This window comes from Catharus ustulatus, chromosome 4 (genome assembly GCF_009819885.2).
Source record: "Catharus ustulatus isolate bCatUst1 chromosome 4, bCatUst1.pri.v2, whole genome shotgun sequence".
NCBI lineage: Eukaryota > Metazoa > Chordata > Aves > Passeriformes > Turdidae > Catharus > Catharus ustulatus.
Window position 1 is genome coordinate 33,225,516 of NC_046224.1, and position 25,076 is coordinate 33,250,591.

Consider the following 25,076-nt stretch of genomic DNA (forward strand, 5'->3'; position numbering starts at 1 on the left):
GATGTCTTCTCTCATTGCTCCTCAGCTACACAGCCCTACAAGTACGCAAATATAAGCATCCACCTGTGGCTGAGCTTATGCCTCTGTAGGCTCTTTGTCACAGGAAAAGAAATTAGATTTTGTGAAAACTTCTGAAAATTGTTTTTATTGGTTGAAAAAGGAGTTTGCTCTGGTTCTTGAGACACCAGCTGCAGTCCTGCATATTGAGCTATGCTTTTCACCTGTTTCAGAGCTAGAAAACCTCTACACCAAAGATCTCCAAGTCAAACAGCAGAATAATGTGGTTAAAGTGGTTTTTGTCAAATATGCCACATATTTTTATTTTAAATGAAGGCACAGATGTAGGGAAATAATCTCTGTGGTTGACTTATGGCTCTCAGCTAGCATTCCCATCTGCTCAATCAGAGCCTAAACTTGTATTTCAATAGAGGCAGCAAATGCTAGACTCATATCAAGGCTATATCATATTATGACATTACTATATGAAGAAGGATTAGAGTGCAATAGAAAGTCTTCCAGGACTGATAAAAACAGAAGTGGTAAGCCCAAGCAGAGTTTACTCATTGTAGTTCAGATAATTGTCCTAATTTTAATTTTTCTTCCTGTATACCACATATACCATCTGAAACTATAAATCATATCCCCTGAGACTAGTCCTTTGACAACCAGTGAGTTACTGAGTAAAATCTCAAGTAGGTACATTTTGGTCTGGGCTTAAGAGCAGGTTTGATCAGTAGAAAAAGCCAGATTTTTTGATCTATCAAAGCGACAGCTTGGAGACCTATGACTCTAATGACAACTTCAGTCCATTTAAGACAAAAATTTGTGCTTGCAGAGCCAAGCCAGAAAAAATTTTTGATGGCTCTAAAACGAGTCTAGTATGCAGCAAGTCTGATCATCAGAGCCCATTTCCTAAGACATAACAGGTTTGCTTTTCTCAGATGTGGGTGGTAAGTATCACAAGATACTGGATTATGAATGGACATAAAGAATTCAATTACCTATTAATGTTCCTTGGCATCTGTAGTCATAAAAGCATGATCTCATACACTGTAACTACTTTCTTTCAATAGCATTAGACATCATCTCTTCAAGCCTAGAAGTTATTAAATACAAATTATAGCAAAAGAGTTGCTATGATTCTATCCAGATGGTACTTAAATTATCCTTCTCTAGACATATGCAATCTTTATGTAAATTATTACTAATGAAAAATCTGAGAACCACAGAACCTTTACTGGAGCTCTCTTGCATGGGAAAGAAGCCAAACAAGTGCTCATAACATTATTGTCAGCAGAGCTGTACAGGAAATTAGTTCCCATTCTACAGTTTTTTTGAGAGTATAAATAAAAAATTGTCTCACATTGCATTGGAACAAAACCAAGAACGTTCCAAGTAAGAAACCTCATAAAAACAGCCTTCACCCTTTATTGAACTAACTAGTCTTCACCCTTTATTGAACTAACTATTCCCACAGCGGAAGTATTCCCCATGTTTACAATCTTCTACTCTGACCCAGGCAAAGTAGCATCAGATATTGTTCTTCTGCAACTCATGTAAATACCTTAGTCCTAATGAGATGGAAAATGTTTTTCTGTATTCTCTACTGTGATGAAAAATTCTAATCCTAGTATTTGAATTCCAGCAGAAAATTTTGATTTCAAAGAACTGCTCTGTTGTCATGCCAAAAAAAAAAAACAAAACAAAACTGTTTGCCATAAAATTTCTAAATACAGTAGTTTCACGAATACAAGCCGCACGGATTATAAGCCGCACCCCCGGTGCCTCGACAATGTTGCTGTCTTTGTCAATAGATAAGCCGCACCCCGAATATTAGCCGCACTTTCGTTCGTCGCGAGAATCCGTGCGCAGCTTTCACAAATTGGCCAATTAGTAACAGGATCGCGGCATAGCGGGCTTTACTGGCTCGGGGCGGGGCCAGGAAGGCTCGGCCCGCTCATGGTTGCCGACGGGGCCGGGTGGCCCAGCTCAGCGCCACGGCTCGGCGGGGCTGGCCGGGTGGTGCTGCCGCCGCCGCCGCCGGGCTCGCTGGCCCCCCTCTCCCGTCAGCACCGCCCCGCTGCCGCGTTCGCTCGCCCGGCTGGCAGGGCTGCCGCCGCCGGGCTCGCCGCCCGCCCCGCTGCCGCTTTCGCTCGCCCCGCTGCCGCTTTCGCTCGCCCTGCGCCGCGCCTCGCGAGCGCCGCGCCCGCCCCGCGGCGCTTTCGCGAGCGGCGGCGCTTTCGCGAGCGGCGGCGGCTCGCGGCGGCGCTTTCGCGAGCGGCGGCTCGCGGTGGCGCTTTCGCGAGCCGCGAGCGGCGGCGCTTTCGCGAGCGGCGCTTTCGCTCGCCCCGCCGGCAGGGCTGCCGCCGCCGCCACCAGGCTCGCCGGCCGCCCCCTCCCGTCTGCACCGCCGCCGCGTTTCCTCGCCCTGGCCGGCACTGCAGGCCCCCGCACCGCCGGGCTCCCCCACGCTGCTGGCCCCGATTCTGCTGGGCTTCCCCCGCTGCCAGGCAGCCCCACCTGCCGGCCTTCCTGCTTCTGCCATGCTGCCCTGCACTGCTAGCCCCAGTTCTCCCGGGCTCCCCCGCCCTACTGACCCGGCTCTGCCGCCCCCCTGCCCCGCCCTGCTGGCTCAGGCTCAGCCGCCCGCCCCCACACTGCTGGCCCCGCCTCTGCCAGGCTTTCCCACCTCTGCCGGGGCCGGCCGGGCTCCAGCTTGGCTTGGGGCTGCCGCGGGCTCTCACTTCCGTGTTGGCAGCTTTTAGAATTTTGTTAATAGATTAGCCGCCCCGGAATATTAGCCGCACTTCCGGGTTTTCACCAAAATTTTGGTCAAATTGGTGCGGCTTGTATTCGTGAAATTACTGTAACAATAGTTTTCAAAATTTTGCCTCTGGATACTGAGAGACCGCTGACATAATTCACACTAACAACAAAAAAATAGACAAAGTTATTGACTTAGATAAAGTTCATGTAGCTAATAAACATGAAACGTTTTCTTTCTCTTCAGATGGAAAATACATGTAGACAGTTGTTACAAATCAAAGTACAGCTGTTTGTTTTGTCACAGGGAGCCCAGATCTGAACATAATACTTCCAATAAGGCATTATCAGTGGATAGAGGAGAAGGATCACCTCCCTCAGCCTGCTGCTCTGCATTTCCGATGCTAGTGCATGATCAACTTGGTGTCCACCAATACCCCCATGTCCTTTTCTGCAAAGTTGCTTTTCAGCAGTTCAATCCCCAGCAGGTGATAGTGCCTGGGGTTGTTCCTCCCCAACTGTAGGACTCAGCAATTCCTGTTGAACTTCATGAGGTTTCTGTCAGCCCATTTCTCCAGCCTGTCCAGATCTCTAGCTGGCAGAGCTTTGACCCTCTGGTGTGTCTGTTACACCTGCCTGTTTTACACTACCAGCAAGCTTGCTGTGGATACCTCTGCCCCACCACCCAGTAATGAGTGTGCTACTCTCATCTACCAAGCCAGTTATCTCATGGATATGCACCTCGGGATCATATCAGGTTGGTCAAGCATGACTTGGTAAATCCATGCTGACTACTTTTTCTTTATGTGCTTGGAAATGGTTTCTGGGATTAGCTGCTCCTTCAACCATCACAGGGCTAAAGGTGAGGGTGACTGGCCTCTAGTTCCTTGGTCCTCCTCCTCCTCCTGCTTTTTTTGAAGCGAGGAGTGATGTTTACTTGTCTGCAGTCTTCAGGCACCATGAGGAATCCCACATTATCAAGTGGTCTTACAATAGCATCATCCAGCTTTCTTGGCAGTCCTGGATATTTCCCACTAGGACCTATAGACCTACATATGTCCAGTTTGCTTATGTATGCCCTGACCTCATCTTCTACCAAAGGCATGTCTTCCTTGTTCCAGTCTTTCCCGCTGGTATCTGGGATTTCTGAAGGCCAGTCTTATTTGTAAAGACTAAGGTGAAGATGGCAATATTTTTTGCATATCCTGTGCCACCAGGGGCACTTCTCCATTCAGCAACATGTCCACATTTCCCCTACTCTTCCTTTTGCTGCTTGTGTACTCAAGACCTTTATCCTGCTGCTTTTGACATAATTGCTCAGATTCAACTGCAAGTGGACTTTGGCTTTCACAGACATATCTTTGTATGCCGGACAGTGACTCAGTATTCCTCTCAGGTTACCCATCCCTGCTTCCACCTTCTATAAACTCCCTTTTTATGTTTAAATTTTGCCAGGAGCTCCTTGTTCATCCATTAACAAAATATTTATAATATTTATAATAAATTAAACTTACTGTATAATAAGCTTTTTAAAGAGCAAGAAGTGTATCTCTGGCTTTACTAAGTATTTTTCTGATACCATACATTTAATTTTTTATAATTGATAATACATTTTTGAGAAGGTGTTGAATAGGGCTTTTTGTCTAAGCAAATTTACCTGTATTAAAGATTTAATAATGCAAGAACCTTCTTAAGGTTGTAACTACTGATGTTGTGACTGGGACTGAAAACCAGAGATGAAATAAAGATGAAATAAAGAATTAGCTTCTTTCTCCAGTACATAATTTCTGAGTTATATCCAATAACTGACTTAGAAACCTAAAAGTGACACATTTAGTTTCTACGCTAGGGGACCTAAGGTACATGGAGCTGTCCCATAATACAGAAGGGATTCTAATCCATGAAGCATATTGAGCAAAAAAGGAATGATAGTCATCAAACAGCTGTCTCCTAACTTAGCTGAATCACCCATACTTGATAGAAAATATCTCTGCTTGCTGGGAAACAGAGACTCCTTCTATTCCAGTTTTTTCAAAGAAGAGAGCACAGTTTATTCTTTCCTTTTAGAAAAGGTTTGTCTTTTATTGTTTTCTCTCCTTCTCTTTATGCCCCTAAAACTATTTACAAAGTGGAAAAGTTCAAGTTCCTCTTCTGGTTGAAGGAAGCTTTGATTTTCCCAGCAAGTGTCATAATCATCAAGCTGCACAACATTTTTCCACTATTTTGCTTTGCCATTGTTTCAAGAACTGGAAAGTCACAGGAACAGTCAGGAAGAACAAGAAAGAGCATGACTGTAGCCTGTATTAAGGGTTCTTTGGATAACAAACCCTCATTTGTAAACTGTAAGTTTACCCAACATCTGGCCAAATTAGGTCTTGGGACTGCATAGACACATAGAGAGATCCACTCTGTCATTATTTCAAAGAGCACTTTTTCTTTTCTGTACATGGTACTACTTTAAAAGCATAATTAATACAACATAGTCAAAGTCCAGTAGCTAGTCCTCAGTCCTAACAGATGGAAGCTGTAGTTTGATTTCGCCATCACGCTGAGAAAATCTTAAGATTTTGTATTCTGACTATCTACTCAGGCTTTACAGAAAAAGTGAGGCAGAGCCTCTTCTTTCTAAATTCTATTAAAAAGGCAATAGCTGTTACCAAATTCCACAAGGTTCTTAAATCAGCCTCTATTTCAATCTCTTCCATTTCATGCATGGTCTGAAACTTCCTAACATAATAAGCCTCTCTGTAGAGTGAAATACAGGGAAGTTTAGTTCCTCGATTTTAAATGGACCAAGCATGAAACAATTATCAAAATTACTGTGTCAATATTAACACTCACAGTATCTGAAATCTGACGTAAAAAGCAAAATAATTACAGTACAATGGAGAACCATGTATCTGTTTCCCTGGTAAGCAGATAATCGGTAATGCCTCCAGACTTACTGCTTTTGATTTCTGCACCCAAATTCTCTTCTGGGTTTATATTGGACCTGGCACAAGACATTCCATGTAACATTCCTTTGTTTTATTCAAATGGATACAGAAAGGCAAATGTTATTCCCTTCTCAAACTAAATTTTTTTTTAAAAACTAAATTAGTGTATTAAGCTACTTTGAGGCAAGACAGACTCCTTATATTTATATCACACTTCAGATTATATTTACAAAAAAAGATCTTAAAAGCACAATGTCATTATTTCCAAACATATAAAGCACTGAGTAAACTGCAAAACTAAAAGAATTTAACTGGAAGTTAGTCTCAAGTATTTGCTTGAAAAATTTAAACAGAAGAACTGTTTATTAAATAACAGCTTTACTGGAAACATTTTTTCAGCATTGCTAAGTTATGATAGCTTCCATCTGAGGATGTACATATAAATCACCTATATAATCTACATATCTAATGTTTGGAGAAATGTAGTTACATTTATCATTGTGGTATCTGAGTGCAAAGAAAACTGTTAAACCAGGAAAACTATCTGACAGACCATCTACTCTCTGCTGTCCATGTTCCCAGAAACGTATATGGTAGAAGTATTAGCCTTTTTCCATCTTCTGCCTACGTTGCTGTGGGAAAGTTAGTGCTGGGATACATCATGCTCTTTCCTTAGAAAATAATAATATTTAAAACAGGTATTGGATATTTCCCAGACAGTTATGTTAAAGCCCAGCTCTGTGCCCTGGAATGCCAACTGGCAACTTCAGAATTTTAAAGAGTCATACAGGATCACATTCACTGAATAGGAAATTATTTCTGCCAGAAAAATTAAAGCCATAGGAAACACACAAAACTGTTAGAATCTTAAAATGCATTCTTTATTGATTCAGGTCTCAGAGAAAGTGTGTTCCAACAGCAATCTGATGGTTTTCAAAACAGAAGTTTTATATTACTGTCTGCATTTTCCATTATATACATGATTTTGTAGGCTTCATATATGAATTTGTAGATAGGAAAGTTGTTAAAAGATTACTACATTCTGGCACTAAGTGACACAATTGAAATATGCACAAATCACAACCAGAGCATCTCCAACTCCAGAAGTTTAGGAAAAATATAAGTAAATTAAATTATTATTAACTGAGCAGTGTTATAGCTTAGTAGGGGGGAAAAAAAGAAAAATGACATGATCAAAACCATTATGCTATTATACCCAGACAGATAAGGATAAGCAAAATATGCTTAAACCATACAAGATTTTCTTTCACTTCTTTTTTGTTTCCTTATATGAAAATATGCTCCTACATCCATTCTCAAATGAAAAGCATATAATGAGGACTATGATGGTTTCACTTCTCTGCTTGGTGATGGTATGGTCAAGAACACCTATCTAGTCTTTGTAATTGCTGGCATTCAACAGCACATTACATTTCCTGAACAGGAATAATCTCCTGCTTACTCCTTTGAGCTTAGTCTGAGGAAGTTATGAGGCTTCATGGTATTCAAACTATAGTGTCCCAGATACACCAACATCAGGCACTCTTAACTTCCCCCTGTCTTTCAACCCCCAAACCAGCAGGAAGTAACCACTAAACCACACAAAACAGAGTGAGAACCAGAAATTAAAAACAAAATTTCAAACCCAACCAAACAAAATGCATGCAACAGCTCCTATAGTTCACCTCTGTTAGGGAAACACACACTACACATAGCAGTATTACTTCGTAGACTATGTTCTCTCATTTTTTCTAATGATACAGCTTTAGCCCATCCTGTCAATTTTTTCCTGAACTTCTTGGCCAAAACCTGCTGCATGGATTCACCTGTAGAAGCTGTTGGCCCATGGCCTATACCACGATGCCACTTAGCAGAAAAGTCAGTTTTGCTTTTATCTGTTAACAGACAACAAATAGATCTGGTCTCATTTTTGCTTTGTTGCAAACGTCTTTCAACAAGTGGTGTCAGAAAAAAAAAAATGAAACACTGAAAGATCAGTATCTCTGGCCTCTGGGGAAGAAACAAAATTACCTAAGACCTACTCGAGAAAAGCTGGTACGTGTAAATGTAAAACATTAGAGTCTGCAAATGAATGACAAAATTATCTATCAAATTATTCACCATCACTTCCTAGGGTATAAAGTCTGGATGAATGTTTGCTAATTTTTCCAAATATAAAAGAAACATGAAACATTAAAATATTTATGGAAGTATTCAGTCCTGCAAATGCTTCATTTTTCTATCATTTAGCATTACGTATACATTATAGGTAAAATACAATTTCTATTATCAGTGACATCCCAGGACGGAACACACGAGTAAGTGCTGGAAGACCGGAGTCGGAGTCTAGCTCTTTTTTCCGGCAGCAGGAGGAGGTGGAGTCTGGGACCCAGCCCTGGTGGGCACGGCCTGCCCAGGAAGTCGCTGGGAATTCGGGAGCAGCCTCGGCCGGGAGGCGCACGGCAGGACCTTGCCCGCTGCCGCTCATGTCAATAAACCACAGAATGAAAGAACTGTCAGGGTATGGAGGGACCTCTGGAGATCATTATTCCAACTCCCCTGCCGAGCAGGGTCACCTAGAGCAGGTGGCACAGGCACTCCCCACAGGTGGGGTCTGAATGTCTCCAGAGAGACCCTGCGCCCTCCCTGGGCAGCCTGTTCAGTGCTTTGTCATCCTCAATGTGAAAAAGTCCTTCCTTATGCTGAGGTGAAAGGTTTTGTGTTTTAGTTTACAGCCACTGTAGGTTCTGTCACTGGGCACCGCTGAGAAGAGCCGGGCCCCATCCAAGTGACCCCCGCCTTTGAGATACTTGTGTGCATTAATGTGACCCCGTCAGCGTTCTCAGACCAAGCAGGCCCAGCTGCTGCAGTGTCTCCTCATAAGAGAGATGCTCCAGACCCCAAATGGTCTTTGTGAACCCCCTCTGGACCCTCTCCAGTAGCTTCTTGTCTCTCTTGTACTGAGGAGCCCAGAACTGAACACAGCGCTCCAGATGTCGCCTCACTAGGGCCGAGTAGAGGGGCAGGATCGCTTCCCTTGACCTGCTGGCCACATTCTCGCTGAAGCACCCGAGGTTACCACTGGCCCTCCTTAGCCTGAAGGGCACACTCGCTTTATAGCCCGATATTTCCTCTTTTCTCAAGCCTCGGGAAGCCCCGCATTGCAGGCGTCGGTACCCGCAGGCAAGAGGCTGCCCCGTCGGTGCCCCGCCGGGGCTGACTCACGGCCGGGCCGGGCCGGGCGGGGCCGGGCGGGGCCGGGCCGGGCCGGGCGGCGGGCGGGGATTGGCTGCCGGGCCGGCGGCGGGCGGCGGGGATTGGCTGCCGCGCGGCCTTTGTTCGGCTGCAGCCACTGCCGCAGGGCAGCGGAAGTTTGAGCGTCGCGGTGCGCGCGAGCGGAGACTCGTCCGTGCGGGCTGCCTCACAGCCGGACACACCCCGCCATGAACCTGGAGAATAAAGTGAAGAAGGTAAGGGCGGCTGCCCGCTGAGTGATCTGCCGCACACGCCGGTGTCCGCTCTGGGGAGCGGCGGACCCGCCTTGTCGCTGCCGCCCCCGCGGGCGCTGCCCGGGAGTCGCCCCCGTGCCCGGTCAGCCCGTCCCGGCGCCCCGCGCCTCCCGCCCGGGCCCGCGGAGGTGGGAGGCAGGGAGTGTGTGCTGGGCACACAGTGCTCATACAGCTGGGCTGCCTCGCTGCTCCCGAGCCCAGCGAGCCGCCGCGGTTGGCTCCCCAGGTGGGGATATCCCGCTGTTCCGGCATGCAAGGAAAAGGTGTGCGGTCCCCCCAGTAAACCCCTGAGATCCGATGGGTGTTTTCATGTACGTGCGCTGTGTGTGTGGGTATAAAACAAATTGCAAGCAGCCAACTCGCAGTTTGTGGCTATGTTAGTGATTAATTTCAGACCTGTGATGTGACTGACTCCTTACAAGTGTGTTATCAGCGTTCCTGTGGATTGCCCCCTTGAGCGAGAAGCCTGGGCTTGATTTTGTTTCTTTTTAAAGGTATATTGACTAGTTTGTTGCGTTAAACTGTTAAGAAATAAAAGGTAAATAAAAGATAACAATAAGTAACTCAATGGTATTGAATCTCTTTCCAAAACTCACCATTTAAAACTTCCCATGCAAAACTGACTTCGCGTGAGATACTCATGTAACTCTTTGCTTCTAGTTCTTTCACAAATTAAATGTAGTGCTAAAGCGTTTACCTTTTTTAAATTAAAAACTTACTTATGGTATCTGTTTTGCTACTATTTCATTAGCGGGAAAAGAGGCTTTATATGTGAGCATGGGTTAAATCTATACACAACCTTCATTGATATGTGAAAAGTAGTCCTTTGAAATGCATGTTGTATGAATGTGTTTGGGGTTTATTCCTGAATTGCTTTATTTAAAGGTAGCAACTTGTTTTAAAATGCACACATGCACTTTTGTAAACTTATGTGCTTTTCCATCTTGCAGGCTGGGAAGTGACTTGGGGGTGGGAGTAGTTGTGCAGTGTGGAAGGCAATCTGTTACGGCTGAATCCTAGCAATGGTTAGCCTTGAGTTACAGCTTGCTCCTAGTGATGTCACTACGTGATAATGTCACTTGGGTGAGCATCCTGCTTTGGAGGAGCTGCCTATCTCAAGCCCCAGTCATTAGGCCATCAGCATGTCGATGAGTAGCTGAGTATTATCACTGTCTTTAGAAGTAGTTGTGTGCACAGGGTTGTTCCCCTTGTGTGACTCCTTGTATGCAATGAAAATAAGCTTCTTGAGGAGGTTTGCCTGTGTTTTCTAAGCACAATTTAAAGCTTTATTTTGATGGCATCACAGAACTTGTTTGCTTGAAGCTTTTTGAACTCCAGGAGGTGAGAGACACATATTTTGGAAAGATAGAGCATTCTAATTCAGAATTTTTTCATCTAAAGAGAAAATAAGTATGGAGTGGAAATGACTGAAGGTTCTGCTGATAATGGAGTCTTGGTTTGAACTTTTAGTTGCTGAACATCTGCTTTAAGTTGCATGGTAATTATTGGGTAGTTGTGTGTGCTTCAAATTTATTTGACTATTTTTACCATATATTTCTTTGCTTATGTTTTACTTCTCTCCTTCATCAACTTTGAAGATTCCTGAAGACTTTTCTGAACCTGCTCAAATAGACACAGAAGCTAGTGCCACAAAAGAAACCAGCAAAGCTCTTATTAATCATAGTAGTATTTCTATTCTGCTCTACTAATATGCAGATGTCTATGATTTAAAAAACTTCACACTTTCTCTGTTTCTTACTACATGCATATTCAGAAAACTATGTCTGTTATTGGGCTGTTTCCCCTCCCTTGCTCGCATCTCATCTTTTTTCTCTTTAACTTGGATGGAGCTCACTTTCCAAGAGAACAGAAGAGGCACTGTTTAAATCCCTACAGGGAGAATTGGGAAGATTTGCTAGGTACCAGTGAGTTCAGTACCAAATGTTTCTTTTTTGACTACCAAGATTTATTTAATCAAAACTTCTTAGATTTTGTACACTGAATAGAATAACAGTTTCATGCCACCTCTGGAATAACTGGCGTGTGTTCTTTATCAGTCCTTTAATTCCAATTCTCAACCTGTTTGTTTTATTATCTTTTTGCATCTCTCTTTTTTGCCAACTTCCTTCTTTCTTGAAGGGTGGAAGATCATTCTGAGAAGTTTCCAGTCATGTTTATCAAAACCAGTGAACTACTTGTACTTTGTACTTTATGGAACCTTTTATTTTGTAGTGACTTGTGCATATTTATTATCTGGCAAATAACCTGGCGAACATTATGGCTAATTTGCCTACTGGGCAGGAAGTTCCTCGAACACTGGGCAGAAGAAAGCAGGAATTGTCATGCTGTCCCCAGATAAGTAATTCCATTTTTTGAACTCTGAGTTTAGATGCTGGATATTCTGTAGCCCTGGTGTTCAGCAGGGGAGAAGGAAATGAATACCTGTTGGAGCAGCGTATGGTATGGAGGCTCAGACACTCAGCTGGTGCTGTAGGAAAGCTTCTTCCCCTACCCACAACTACTAATTTAAAACTGTACAGGGTTATGTATTGGGATGTTTTCTGTTTCTGGGAAACCTGATAGATGAAGTTTCCAAGGTGACATTCCTAAGATTTATCTAGTGTCAGTAATCCATGAGTCCATTCTTCAGTTTTGAGCTTCTGTATTGTCTCTTTGGAAAACTGCTACATACACTTATATTTACATGTCTAGGTTTGTATGAAGAAAAAAAACACTTGGAGAAAGTCTGTTTTCATTGTTGATACCAGGTTTGGTGGGGATTTTTCTCCAAATGTAACAGTTCTAGCATAGCCTGTCTGACTAGAATTGCTTCCCTCTAGTGCAAGACCACTAGGATTCCAACAACGTACCTGTTCTTCAGCAGGAAGAACTACTGTCCCACCTGCCACAATTTCTACCCCATCCTTTTAGTAATGGACACCTTATATATTTGCTACCTTAGGACAGAAAAGCAGCAGTCCTGTTTAATGTACCCTTCTTAAGGGCACAATTACTTTGGCTTAGACTTTTAATTTACCTTCTATTTGGTTTCTTTCATGTGTTGGAAAACTCATCTTGATGTCTTAACAAGTGGCCAAAGGCACCAGTACTACTCTGCAGCCAGATGTCTTGCTTGGTCTGAATCCTGGGCTCTGGACAACCACAACCTTGCAGAAACAGAAATCACTGCATGAACTTTCTGCACTGAGCAATATATATGCAAATGTGTGGAATGACATATGAATTTTGTAGTCAGTCCACCGTGCATTTTAGAGCTATTAAATCACTAGCAAACGTCTAAGCAGTGAATAATGTCTTTTTGGCTGCCTTGTGAATACTAAGTCTATGACTTTCCTGGTCTGTTACTATTTTCCTTTCAAAGGGACAGGGAGTTTAGAGGAAACTGTACAGTTTTGTCCTTTTGCTCAGAAGGAATTGGATTTGCTGTTGCATTTGAGAATCATGAAGATCGTGTTTGTATAAAACACAACAGAACTGAAGGGTAAAAACAGTAGCCCCAGCTTGAGAAGTACTTGTGTAAAAAAACAGACCACTGTTTCTCCCAAATACAATATATGCTGTGTTCTCAAGCCTTGCTTTGAGGCTATAGGGAAAATGAAGATTTAATGCTTTGTGGTGAATAGTCTAGCAGAACTTTGTTCTAACTGCCTGGATTCCTGCCCTGTCTGCCACCTCTGTGAACTTAGTAAAATGAATCAGTAGGTCACGGTCCTGCTTTTCAGCCCTGCTGGCAGCATGGTCTCATGCTTCACTAGAGAAAATAAGAATCTGGCAGTAAGTCTGTTCTGTATAAACTTCCACAGTATAATACTTGCTTTATAAAAAGAACTTTGCTTGCCATGGCGAAGGGGCAGGGCAGTATGGGGGGAAGAGATGAAACTTCTCTAATGTGGAATTTGTATGTGGTTATTTTTCAATGGCATGAGACTTAGTTTGTTGTGTTACAGTTGGAAAACCAAACATTGAGTGCTTTGGACATTGCTAAGTCAACAACTGTAGTCATCTTTGATAAGTGAATGGTGAATAAAGTATGTATAGGAGCAAAGTCAACTTTTCTGTGTTTTGCAAAGCATGATTTAGTAATGTCTGCTGGGCTGCACTTCCTGTTGAGGTCACTGTTTGTTTTGGGGTTACTGCTATGGAAACCCATTATAGCAGATCTTTTTTTGCTGTTTCATATGTATAGTAAGCTCAAGGAAACATACTTTTATTCAGGGGCGAGTTTTACCTGCAAGTGGAAGAATTAAAACATTTATGTAAATGAGAGGAACTACTTCAATTTTGTTGACAAGGAAACGAAGTAACTGCTTCTTGCATATGCTGTGGGGTTTGAGGTGTTTTTTTCCTCGATCAAAATAAAAATAAATGTGAATAATTTTTGGAACAGCTATCTGAATCCATGCCTCTAGTTACTTTTTGCCTAGCATCCCTGGATAGCAGCTTGGCACAGCTAAATGAAACTTTTTGACTTTTACTCTTTTTTCCCTATGGCAAAAGTACTCTCCAGGTGTCTGACTATAAAAGATCATGAAATGCCTGGACAGCAAGTCAAGAAACCTTGAATGCGTGACTGCATGACTTTTAAGATCAGATGAAATTTTCTTGGATGGGATATAATTATAAACCAAGTATTTTACAGCAAGGGCGGGGGGGGTGGGAATTAACTTACTTTGAGTTACAGTATTCTGTCATAAAAGTAACAAGGATCTACTTCTGCAGTTGTTCCTGGAAAAATAAAAGAAAGAAATGTTTCTGTTTTCTTCTAAGTAAGTGATAGTAATGGTGAGTAGCAATTTTCAATGAAATTTTATTGGTAAAAGTTGCTTAAAATTACTTTTTTTACTTCAAGAAAGTGTACTGAGCATGTCATACAAATTACTATCTTCCTAGCAGATACAAAGCTTACAGTTATAAGGGTGTAGATGTAAATATCTATAATGTAGTCGATTTTAAAATTATATTTTACAATCTGAATATATATACATGAGACGTGTATCTAACTAATACTTGTGTGTGGGTTGTGTGTGAAAATATATATATGCATTTTCTTAATAAGGGTGTATATGCACAAACCCCCCCTAATACATAGTTTTTACTGATGACAAAATTTGGCAGGGTTCTTTTACATCCTGGAAACCTTCAGGAAGAGCAGGGCTGTTAAGATGAAAGCATGTCACACCTGTTACCTAACGTCTCAAACTTGATCAAATAAACAGGTCAAGAGAGTAAGGAGGCTTCTGTCATGAGCCTCCAGAATACACCAGATCTAACTGTACTCTAGTACTGCTGTGTTTCTGGTTTTGTTGGGGGATTTTTTTTGTTGTTTTTAAAGTCTGCCTAACTCTTTATTTGTTTTCAGTCTGAGGTTGCCTAGCCAGAGTTTTAAAAACAGAAAAAAACCAGGCACTTTCCTGCTTGACTAAAGCTCCTAAGAAATGAATGTGTAGGTTTCCAGGTCTGCTTCTCAAAACATAGTGTTAGAGGATGCAACTGGGTAAGAGTGATGTCAAAACAAAATACATGGAGTATTGTGAAAATTACCTCTGCAGTACTGGATGCTGGATGGTGTTATATTGGATGTTTACAGATGGTGTTATAGTGTGTGTCAGCTCCATTCAAACTTAGCTACTGTAGTGCTGGACTTTGTGCATAAGCAGCACTTGTTTTCTGTCCAGCTGAGCTATCTTTAATAGCTCTTAGCCTTTTGAAAGTACAGTATGTAGCAGTGCCCTAAATATTTAAATACTGACCTATTTGGTATTTAGTAGAAGATATCACAATAAAATAAATTCCCAGGACTTTTGTACTATCAGCCTACTGCAGCTCCTGGATTTATTCCTCTGCCTGTCCTGCTCAGATCATCTTCCAAATATTTTTCTTGGATGGCACCATTTTTTGGCATCCTTCTTTCTGTGCAAAATGGACTTCTGTACCCAGGCTTCTTAATTCCAGTCACCTTTCCCCTAAATCAAAAAACATATTAAAACAAAATGGGGTCACACTTGCCATCAATTTTAGTTGACATGTTAAAAACAAATATAAAGTGGTTTGTGGGATACTGCTCTTTGTTGCAGATCTGAATTTTCTTTTTCCTTCTCATACAGTGTCTGTCAAAGTTTTAAAAGAGCATTATCCAGATATTCATATTTCTTTTGTAGTAGTTTGTTCTTTTTTTCATTCTGGAATTGTAAGAAGTATCATTGCTCTTACGTTTTTGAAGTTTAAATGCTGTAACCTATTTCAATTTTACATCTGTTTTTTTCTGCCAGAGAAGACTTCTTATGATACAGAATATAGTGATAGAAGATCAGGTCTCAGCAATAGAGCATGCACAGCACTGAGATTTCTCATGTTTTTTGGGTTTATTTTATTTCTCCTTCCTGCTTTACCTTCCCTTCTTTGAAAGTGCCTAAAGCACATTAAGATGTACTAGAAATCTGTTGTGCTCTACAGGTGCTTTTCCACTCAAATATCCAAACAGATCAATAGTTAACTAATCTTCAAACCAGAACATTCCTAGGATTTTATGGTAAATCCAATAATAATTTTAGCATGGATCACTTCACTCTTCATGAGGAGCACAGGAGGAACAGCTGCAAAAAGAATAGTGAAGAGGATTTAGTTCTCATCTGAGGCTCACTTAATTGTTGCAATCCGTTAGTGACAACACTCACACTGTGTAGCCACATCCTTTCAAATTCTGGAGGTATCTGTAACATTGGAAGGGTTTTTGATCTTTTGCAGAGGCTAAGTACCAATATTGTGTCTTGCTGACTGTGGCAGGGTGAGGCTCACCCGTCTGGTAGCACAGGAGTCCTCTTGGAGTGAGGAAGGAAAAGCAGCTGAAGCCAGACTTAATTCTGGTCTTGTGATGGGACTGAGGTGATAAGAAGAAGTGTTTAATAAACTTAAGAATAAACCCTTTGATAAGCCAGGTTTAAACTATTATGTAGGAACTACTGGTTCTCTTCCACTTCTGAGCAAACTTTTAGACACTTGAATATGATCATTTGGGTTTTTAAGAGGATAGTAAGTTTCTATGCATGACTCCTTACTGTAAAGTCAGTCAGCTTTTGTCACTAGATTCCAGTGTGAATGGAAAGGGGCAATCTTTCAGTAATTGTCGCTCGGCTGTAACCGCTTAAAGCTTTTTGCCTTTGGGTACTGTGTAATCTTGAAAGCAGCATGCAACAGATGATTTCAGTCATAGTTATCTTCTGTATTCAGGCTATTTAAATCACTGGGTATTTTGGTAATACCAGATGGGTTTGGTTAGCTTTTGCTGTAAAATGAAAATTAATAGAGGTAGACAGACAGGAACCTTCTTCTGGCAGTATTTCTGCTGACCTATCTGTGCCATTTCTCCCATAACTCCATTTATGGGGAAAATTGGTTCCCTGCTGTTCTCCAACGTACATTACCTCTCCAGTACTCATCCTGCTTTGTATCTGTGAGTGCTTCTGCTTGGAGCTGGCCATGTTCTGCAGAAGATGTGGAGATAGATATGGGTAGTGGTAAAGAAGCAGCATGCTAAATCTTTTTAGGCTTTACAGATTTCCTAAACTACAGCTGAATTGGCTACTGAAGAACAAAGTTATTTCTGGTGCTAATGCTTTCTTACAGCTGAAGGATGTCCTGGAGGATGTTACAGGACTCTGGAGAGATATGTGTTATACACTGACTTGTGGATAACAATAGCCCACAGTGCTTTTGAGTTTGGCTATTTTATATCTTAATTTTTGGCAACCAGCCATGTAGCTTCTCTGTCAGAAAAAAGGCTGAGGCTGTGTGTGCATCTAGAATGACATCTGACTTGGTTTTTAGCATCCCTTTCAGTCTTGAGCTAAACCTATTCCATAAGGTGCCCAGACATTCTGTATCAAAGCATAATTTCCTTCTTTCCGCTTCACAGCAAACTGAAAAACCGGTTTCAAAACAAGTCTCATTTGCCAATTCCGTTTATTTGTCTTGAGCTGCACAAGCATTTATATAATGATGTGCACTTTATTTCTGGGGAGGGATGTAGAATGCTGTATTTCTGAAGAAATGTGCGCTATGACTGCTGGCTGGGAAAGTGCAAGTAGACTGGCTGGTTGTTGTCTCTATAGTCTGGAGAGAATGTTCTGGGTGGAACATTTAGATAGGACATATTTCCTCTCCTTAATTTGTTTCTGAAGAGGTATTTTTTTAGCTTAAAAAAGAAAAAAACCCCAAACTTAAATGTTAGGAGGCTTGGAAATGATAGTTTATATGGTTTTTGCAATTTTTAAAATATTTCTTACTTGAACTTCAGGTTCCATTTTGGGAATTCTTTAAACGTCAAGCTTATTTCTCTGTAGTATAAAACATCCTCTCTAAACAAGTGGTCGTATGTTTCTAAATCTTCTAATTACAATACTAATGAGTTTATAATTTTTTCCCTTCTCATTCCACTCCCTTTGAAGGAAGGGAGAACCTGAGCATAAAGAAATAATGCCAGTTTGTAATTGAAGTAGCAGCAAGAGAAAATGGGTTAATGTTGGATTTTGCAGTGGGGGAGGAGGAGATTGGGGTTTTGTGGGAGTTTAGTTTGTTTTTCAGGGCAGTACAAACTTATTTAAAGTTTAACAACAAGACAACACCAAATAATAAACAACCTGTCTCTCCCTCTTCCCTCCGCAACTGCCTCCACCACTCCCGCCCCACCCCCAAGGAATAAAAAAAAAAAAAAAAAAAAGGTTTTTTTGTGTTACTTTAACTTCCTTTTTCCCTTTAACAAATATTCTGGCCAACATCTTGTTCTCTGAGTGTGAATTGGGAAGAGTGCTTAGTTTTTTTGTGATTTGTGGTGTGTGTTTGTATGGGAGATCTCTGGTTCCCAGAGAAGACACAATTTGTTATTGTGTGAATAAATGCCCATCTTCAGAAGATGGACTTTTATTAACTAGTTAGTTTATCAAAAGTGTAGATGATGAAGAGTCTAATCTTTAAAATTATGCTTTTTTTACGTATCTTCAGATTAGCACCTATTACATGAACTTCTTCAGCCCTTAGGTTGACGAAGATTTCACCATGATCACAACCAGCTTGTATTTCATCTTCCATATATGAAAGAAATAATGTTATTTCCTTCTGTCCATCCCTGCAGTAGCTTAATAGCTGCCAACATACCTCTCTTCACTAAATGGATCATGATCTTCAGGGAAGTTTTCCTCAGGGATGGCTGATGACTGTTGAGGCAGTGATCCTTTAAATTATAAAATAACTGAAAACATTATATTCCCTGCATTAATTTACCATGTGTTCTGCATTAAACAAGTGACTTGTGAATAATCTGTTCTTTATTTTGGAGAGAAGCAAGCTGAAAGTGGACCTGGTTTATATCCTTGTACACACAACAATGGTAGTATGACTTCTCTCAGTAAATGGCAAACTTAATTAGATGTGGTGATACAGTTTTATTATTAACTTTGGTATTGTGGTGTTGTTGCCAGAACTAAAATTAGTGCCAGAACTTGACAGTTCTAGCTCAGTTTCCTTTCATGGTTAAAACTAAACTACAGTTGCTACCTACAGCTAGTTGGGAGCACTCCTCCTAGTGCGTGGGAGTGTGAGGATGGGTTCCTCTCTGTATGTTGGGCATGAGCCTACCTACCTAGCTGTGGCCACATTCCATGGTCCTTCATCTGTCTAATTGGAGATCTGTGTTCCTCAAAGGTTTAAAGTGCTGGAGTGAGACATTTTAATTTTACTGCTTTATATAAATCCATACATTATCGTGCTTCGTGTTTACTTTTCATCTCAAACTTGAAATGACTGTTATTTGGTTAAATTTGTTGATGTGTTGATATATTGTGTGAATGCCTTTACTCTGTACTGTTTTCTATATTCTCTGATATTTCATCTGCATTGTGAATTGGTTATCCATTGTTTTGAAGCCCTTTGCATATCTCTTCTGGTCATTGATTTTGCTAACTGTGCTGTTTCTCTTTCCCCTCAGAAAGTAAGCTGGCATGACTCCAGTTAAAATGAAATTGTAAAGGGTGTGTGCTGTTCTCAGTCACTATCAGAGTAGCCCCAAATATTCTTGGCAATATTAGACAAACCACTTAGTTGTTTCCTTTATTCCAGGTTAATGCATATAAATGTGAGGTCTGTGTATTTCTTGATCTTGTGTATTTTACCAAGTCATATGCTGTAAATCACTTTGTCCAGGCAGCTGGATTAAATATCCTTTGACTTGAGGTCTCACTCTGGTTTCACAGCCTTAGACCTAAGGAAATGCTGCAAAGAATCTGCTTCTTCCCTTGTGTGAAGTTTGTAGAGCAAGCTGGGCTAGGCAGAAAAGTCACCAGAAAAATAGTAAGGCTACTTCTGCCTGCTTAGCTCAACCCTGTGTACAGGCTTGTGTGAGTACTGCTGCTTACAATACAGTAGGAAGGTGAGTGGACCCCAGAATGCTGTTCTTATGTCAGCTTAGTCAAATGCTTAATCTTTTGGTTTAGCTGTTGATTGCAGACTATAAAGGCATCAGTAAGATCATTCATGCAGCATAATTCTTGAAGCTGACTGTAGTCATCTTCCTCTCTACACAGATGGGCTTGGGCCATGAGGAAGGATTTGGTGCCCCCTGCTTAAAATGCAAGGAAAAGTGTCAAGGATTTGAGCTTCATTACTGGAGGTAAGTGGCACCAAATGTGTCTTAAACTGTGACTCAGCACTGCAGACCTTGACATATGTATGCAAATATCTAAGTAACCATTTTTGTTCTTTCTCTCCATTGAACTATTAAGATGCTTTTAAAAAGCTGACAGGGTTCAGGGCCAGAACTTCTCAGCTGCATTATGAGAGAGAACCTAATCACTTGTGAACACACATTTCATCAGCCCTGAATTGAATGGTAGTACTTCTACTGCAGCATTTGCTTAGCTAACTAAATAATTGAAGTAGATTTGTAAAAATGCCTTAGAATAAGAGACATAACAGGGAAGTGTCTTATTTCTGTAATAAAATGCTTTTTCAACTCCTGATCAAATGTCTAAGCTTTGATCTAAGATGCTAGGTAAAATTATTTTGAAAATATTTGAAACTTTGTATACACCTACAACTTATTTAATGGGGAAGAGGTGTAATTTGTGAGTATCACATAAATTCAAATAAGTTAGGTAGTACTGAGCCTTGGATGGTGTACTGTTCCTAAATCAGTAAATAGTCTGTCATTACTTATGCAGAAACTTTGTGCTTCATTAAGACTTCTCATTTTACTGAAACAAGATGTAATTATACATATTAATGCATTTATGTATCACTGGCCCAGTTCACTCATAATACTAGGTGTGCTCTAAGATATAGCTTAGTAATTCTGATTTTTTTTTTAGAAAAAAGGTTCTTCTCAAAGGGAAAAGCCTGCAAACAACAGAAAAACAGTTGTTGGTAGCACTAGCACATGCTGTCAATGAAAATTGTTGCGTTTAACCAATGTTAACTAGCTACAGTGAAAACTGCATTTGCAGTAGAATTTTGTTTCATAATGTAGCCTTTGTATCCCAGCCGTAGCGGCATTAGGTGCTGATAAGGCCTAGGAGATTTTCCATCTTTGCCCAAATATTTGACTGCAGATGAGACTGTTTAGAAAATAATCAGGCAAACAAAAAACACAGCAAAAACTTGTTAGAAGCTGATACATAATCAAGAAGCTATGTTCTTATCTGTAATATGTAGCTATAGAAACAACTTAGAAATAATGACATGGATCAAGAAGTGGTAATGCACTAGTAAGTAAACATGATCATCTAAAGATAAAAGAAATAATTGATTTATGGGGAGACTTTTTCAATATGCACTTCATCCCTGAGGGGTTGTGTGTAGAAGTAATAGTAAAAAAAAACAGAATTAATGTAAGTAATGCAATAAAATAGAATTCTAAAAAGTGCAAGGGTCAATAGTGTTTATCCATGGTTAGATGAGAAATTGTATTACTTTCTACTTGAAAGCTTATTAGTTCACAGTGACCATGCAAGATGGGAAAATTAAAAGTGGAGGAGGAAAAAGTCCTGTTAACTTTCTGGTGGTTTTTTTTAAACTTAGTTGCCAATGTTACACCATGTAATTGCTATATTACAGTAATTTCACGAACATAAGGCGCACCGGACTATAAGGCACACTTTTTTTTTGCAACGAGGAGCTGCGTGGTGTGCAACAAAGTAACGAATTGGTAACAGAAGCTCATCATTGCGGGTTTACTGGCATGTGCTCAAATTGGAAACATTTTTCACAGATTGACCTAGCCTTTAAATGCAGCCCCAGGCCACAGAAGCCCCGTGCTGTGGGCCCCGGCACTCCCGTCCGCCCCCAGCACCGGCTGGCGAGGCACAGCTCAGGGCGGCCACGGCTTGCGGCTGTTCGGGGCTGCCCGCGGTCTGGGTTGACTCAGGGTGGCTGCAGCTCGAGGCTTCTGTGGCCGCCCGGTTCCTCCTTCTCTGCGCCACCGGCGCCATGCCGGTGGCTGCTCTCTGCCGCCTCCTACGCACCGCCTGTGCCGTGTTGGCAGTGGTGGCTGCTCTCTCCCTCCTCCTCCGCACCGCCTGCGCCGTGTGGCGGCGGTGGCTGCTCCCTGCCTCCTTCTCAGCACCGCCCGCGCTGTGTCGGCGGCAGTGGCTGCTCCCTGCCTCCTTCTCCGCACCGCCCGCGCCGTGTCGGCGGCGGCAGCTCCCTCCTTTCCTGCGCAATGGCCGGGGCCGGCTCTCTCCCTCCCCGCGTGGCTCCTGCCAGCCGCGCCCACCTGCTCCTCTCCCAACTCGGCGCTCCTGCAACACTGCCCCCCCACTGCAGCTCACACTTCCGGGTTGGCAAGTGTCGCAACTTTGTAGATCATGTAAGGCACACCGGGACTATAAGTCGCACTTCCGGGTTCGGGCTGAAATTTTAGTCAAAAGGGTGCACCTTATAGTCATGAAATTACTGTATTCTTTAACATGAAATAATTTTGAATAAAAAGAAAAATAAAATGGGTGTAGTGGTTTAGTCACATAGTATCATTGTGAAGTTAAAAGATATCTGCTTCTATGTGGATATTTGGGGATTTTGCCTATGTTTTTCTTTATCTATATTGCTCTATCTTCCTGTGGTTTAGGGCTTATTGTACCAGGTCCTGAGTATATAGCTCATCAGAACACAGTCTCTTCTAGAAAGTATGACTTTGTAGACAGCAGTGGATTAAAGCGCAAGTAATGAAAGATGTTAAAACAGTGACTATGTAGCTGTTTCTCCAGCAGAACTGCTATTGGGAGCAGTAAGAGTGTGAATCTGAAGTCTCAATTCAGTTTTGTGCGAATACTTTTCAAAGCAAAAAAATATTAATATGCTTTGCATTATGCATATATTTTGGTAGTCCCCAACTGAAATGGAAAGTGATGCATCCCAAATATCTGTTTACTTAGTTGTTAGCCTTTAAATCTGAAACTGTTTTAAGTAGGATCAAACTGTAGCACAAGTGGACAGAATATTATCTTTGTAACATGAATAATCAAAATCAGTTCAAGTTTACCCACTCTAACGCATCTGTAAAAGATGTGTTGAAGTAAGAATTGTAATTAAAGAAACAGTTACACATTGGGAGAATAATTGGGGATAGGAATTGACCCTGGTCAGCAGCCAAACGCCTACACTGCTGCTCACTCCGTATCCCAGACATCAGGGTAGGAGACAAAAAAGGAGAAACAAAAATGAGGTAACTCATGAATTGAAACAGTCAGTTTAATAGAAGTGGTGGGTGAACAAGTGATGCAAAGGGAATCACTGGCCATCTCCCACCACCACACTGATGCCCAGCCAGTCTCCAAGCAGTAACTACTTCAGAAGTCAGAAACCCTGACTTCTTCATCTTCTCTTTGTTTTATTGCTTATCATGACGTTGTATAGCATTCAACCCCCCACCCCGACCCATTTGTCAGCTGTGCCCTTTCCCAGCTTCTCTACTTGCTGAGGTGGGGGCAGAGTTCAAAAATGGGGAGGCCTTGGAAGCCCTGACTTTGTGCCTACAAGGCTGTTTGCCTACAAAGCCAAAGCACGGCTCCGTAAGGCGTTGTGAGCTCCATCCGAGGCGTGTGCCGGGCGCGGTGCTGCTGCGGGCTGTGCGCAGCTGACACTGCCCTCTCCTGGGGACAGCCGAGGAGCTTCAGCCCATCGCACGGCCCTGGGGCTGATGCATGAAAACGCTGCTCCTCAAAGCGCCAACGTGCCATTTCTTTTTGTATTTCCACACAAAAGACCCTCAATTTTTTTCTCCAGGGAGTCAGATTGTAAAGCGCACAAAAAACCCAAGTGTACCTCTCTAGTAGCAAGAAGCTATTACACCTTTTTTCTCTATACTGGGACTATTTGAAATTTATCTCTTCTGGGGTAGCACATACATTTGTGCTGTAAATCGTGACACACTGTATGAGCAGGTTTTATAGGTGCAGAACAGTAAATTGAGGCTAGTATAGAAGTATAGCCTTCAGTAAAATTTATTCCTAAATTTTAATGTTCTGATAGCCTCAGTGTGAGCTGAACACAAAATTAATAAAATGAGAGATGTGGTTTACAATGGTAGTTGAATGATTAACAATTGCCTGGTTTATCTTAGTGTGTTAATAGCTTTTGCTTTTCAAATTGTGTTATTTCAGACTTCAAAACAACCTCACACATGTCCAGAAGGTCAGGCTGGATGTAAGAGATTGCTGCTCAGTTACATATTGCTCCTTGGGAATGTATCTCCCACTAGAGGGAACTGTGGGACAGGAGTGAGAAGGAGGGAAAGGTTCTGATTTATCTTGGTTGTGTATGTACCAGAAAGTGGTAATTGTCCCTGATGTGACTTCCTAAGATGTTAAAAAAAACTTTTGAAAACAAGAATCTTAAGCTTGGGGATGATCTTTTCAGCATTTGTTTTCTTTGCACAAATACAGTGCATGAAAAGTAGGCAGAGCCTTAAGTTGGCTTTAAGATTTTCTGATACTACAGCTGACAGGGAAGCATTGTGATGCAGTTCAAAGCAGTTGCAATTACTTATAGCTCCATTAATAGTGAGAAAACAGAAGGAATTACAAAGTCACAGACTTGGATGAAGAAGCAAAGTGCCTTCTCAATAATTCCACTAATGATGCAAAGCTGGGAGGAGTGGCTGTGCAGCAGGATTTTGACAAGTTGGAGAGATGGGCAGAGAAGAACCATCTGGAATTCAACAAAGGCAAATGCAAGATCCTGCACCTGGGGAAGAATAACCCCTTGCTCCAGGACAAGCTTGAGGCTGACCTGCTGGAAAGCAGCTCTGTGGAGAAGGATCTGGAGGTCCAAGCTGTCCCTGAGCCAGTAGTGTGGCCTGGGGACCAAGAAGGCCAGTGGTGTCCTGGGGTGCATTCTGCATGTGGAGTGCTGTTTCCTGTTCACTGCTCCTCAGTACAAGAGAGACCTGGAGCTCCTGGAGTGGGTTCAGTGAAGGGCAGCAAAGATGATTAAGGGGCTGGATCTGGGCCTGTTCAGCCTTGAGAAGTGACAATTGAGAGGGGACCTCATCAATGTCTATCACTGTCTGAAGGAAGGGTGCCAAGGGGATGGAATCAGGCTCTGCTCAGAGGTGCCAAGCAATAGGACAAAGGGCAACAGGCAGAAACTCATGCACAGGAGGTTCCACCTGAATATGAGGAAGAACTTCTTCAGTTTGGAAAGGTGACCAAACACTGGAGTAGGTTGCCCAGTGAGGCTTTGGAGTCTCCCCCACATGAGATATGCAAGAGCCGTCTGGATTTCTGTGATTCTGTAATAGGAAGAGGTTAATTGTTCTAGATGGAGGGGCAGAAGCCTCGGGATTTGCCAGGTCCTTGTTGAG

The 25,076-nt window shown here is 42.0% G+C and overlaps 1 protein-coding gene across 1 annotated transcript in view; it reads left to right on the forward strand.

Annotated features, from left to right (window-relative positions):
- Positions 1-9,051: 9,051 nt before the first annotated feature.
- TES (testin LIM domain protein) overlaps positions 9,052-25,076 on the forward strand; it is a 28,467-nt gene continuing 12,442 nt past the window's right edge. The window contains exons 1-2 of the mRNA XM_033059279.2: positions 9,052-9,169; positions 19,804-19,889. Of these exons, the coding sequence (XP_032915170.1) occupies positions 9,143-9,169; positions 19,804-19,889 (113 nt within the window). The 5' untranslated portion in view covers positions 9,052-9,142. The remainder of the gene's footprint in view (positions 9,170-19,803; positions 19,890-25,076) is intronic.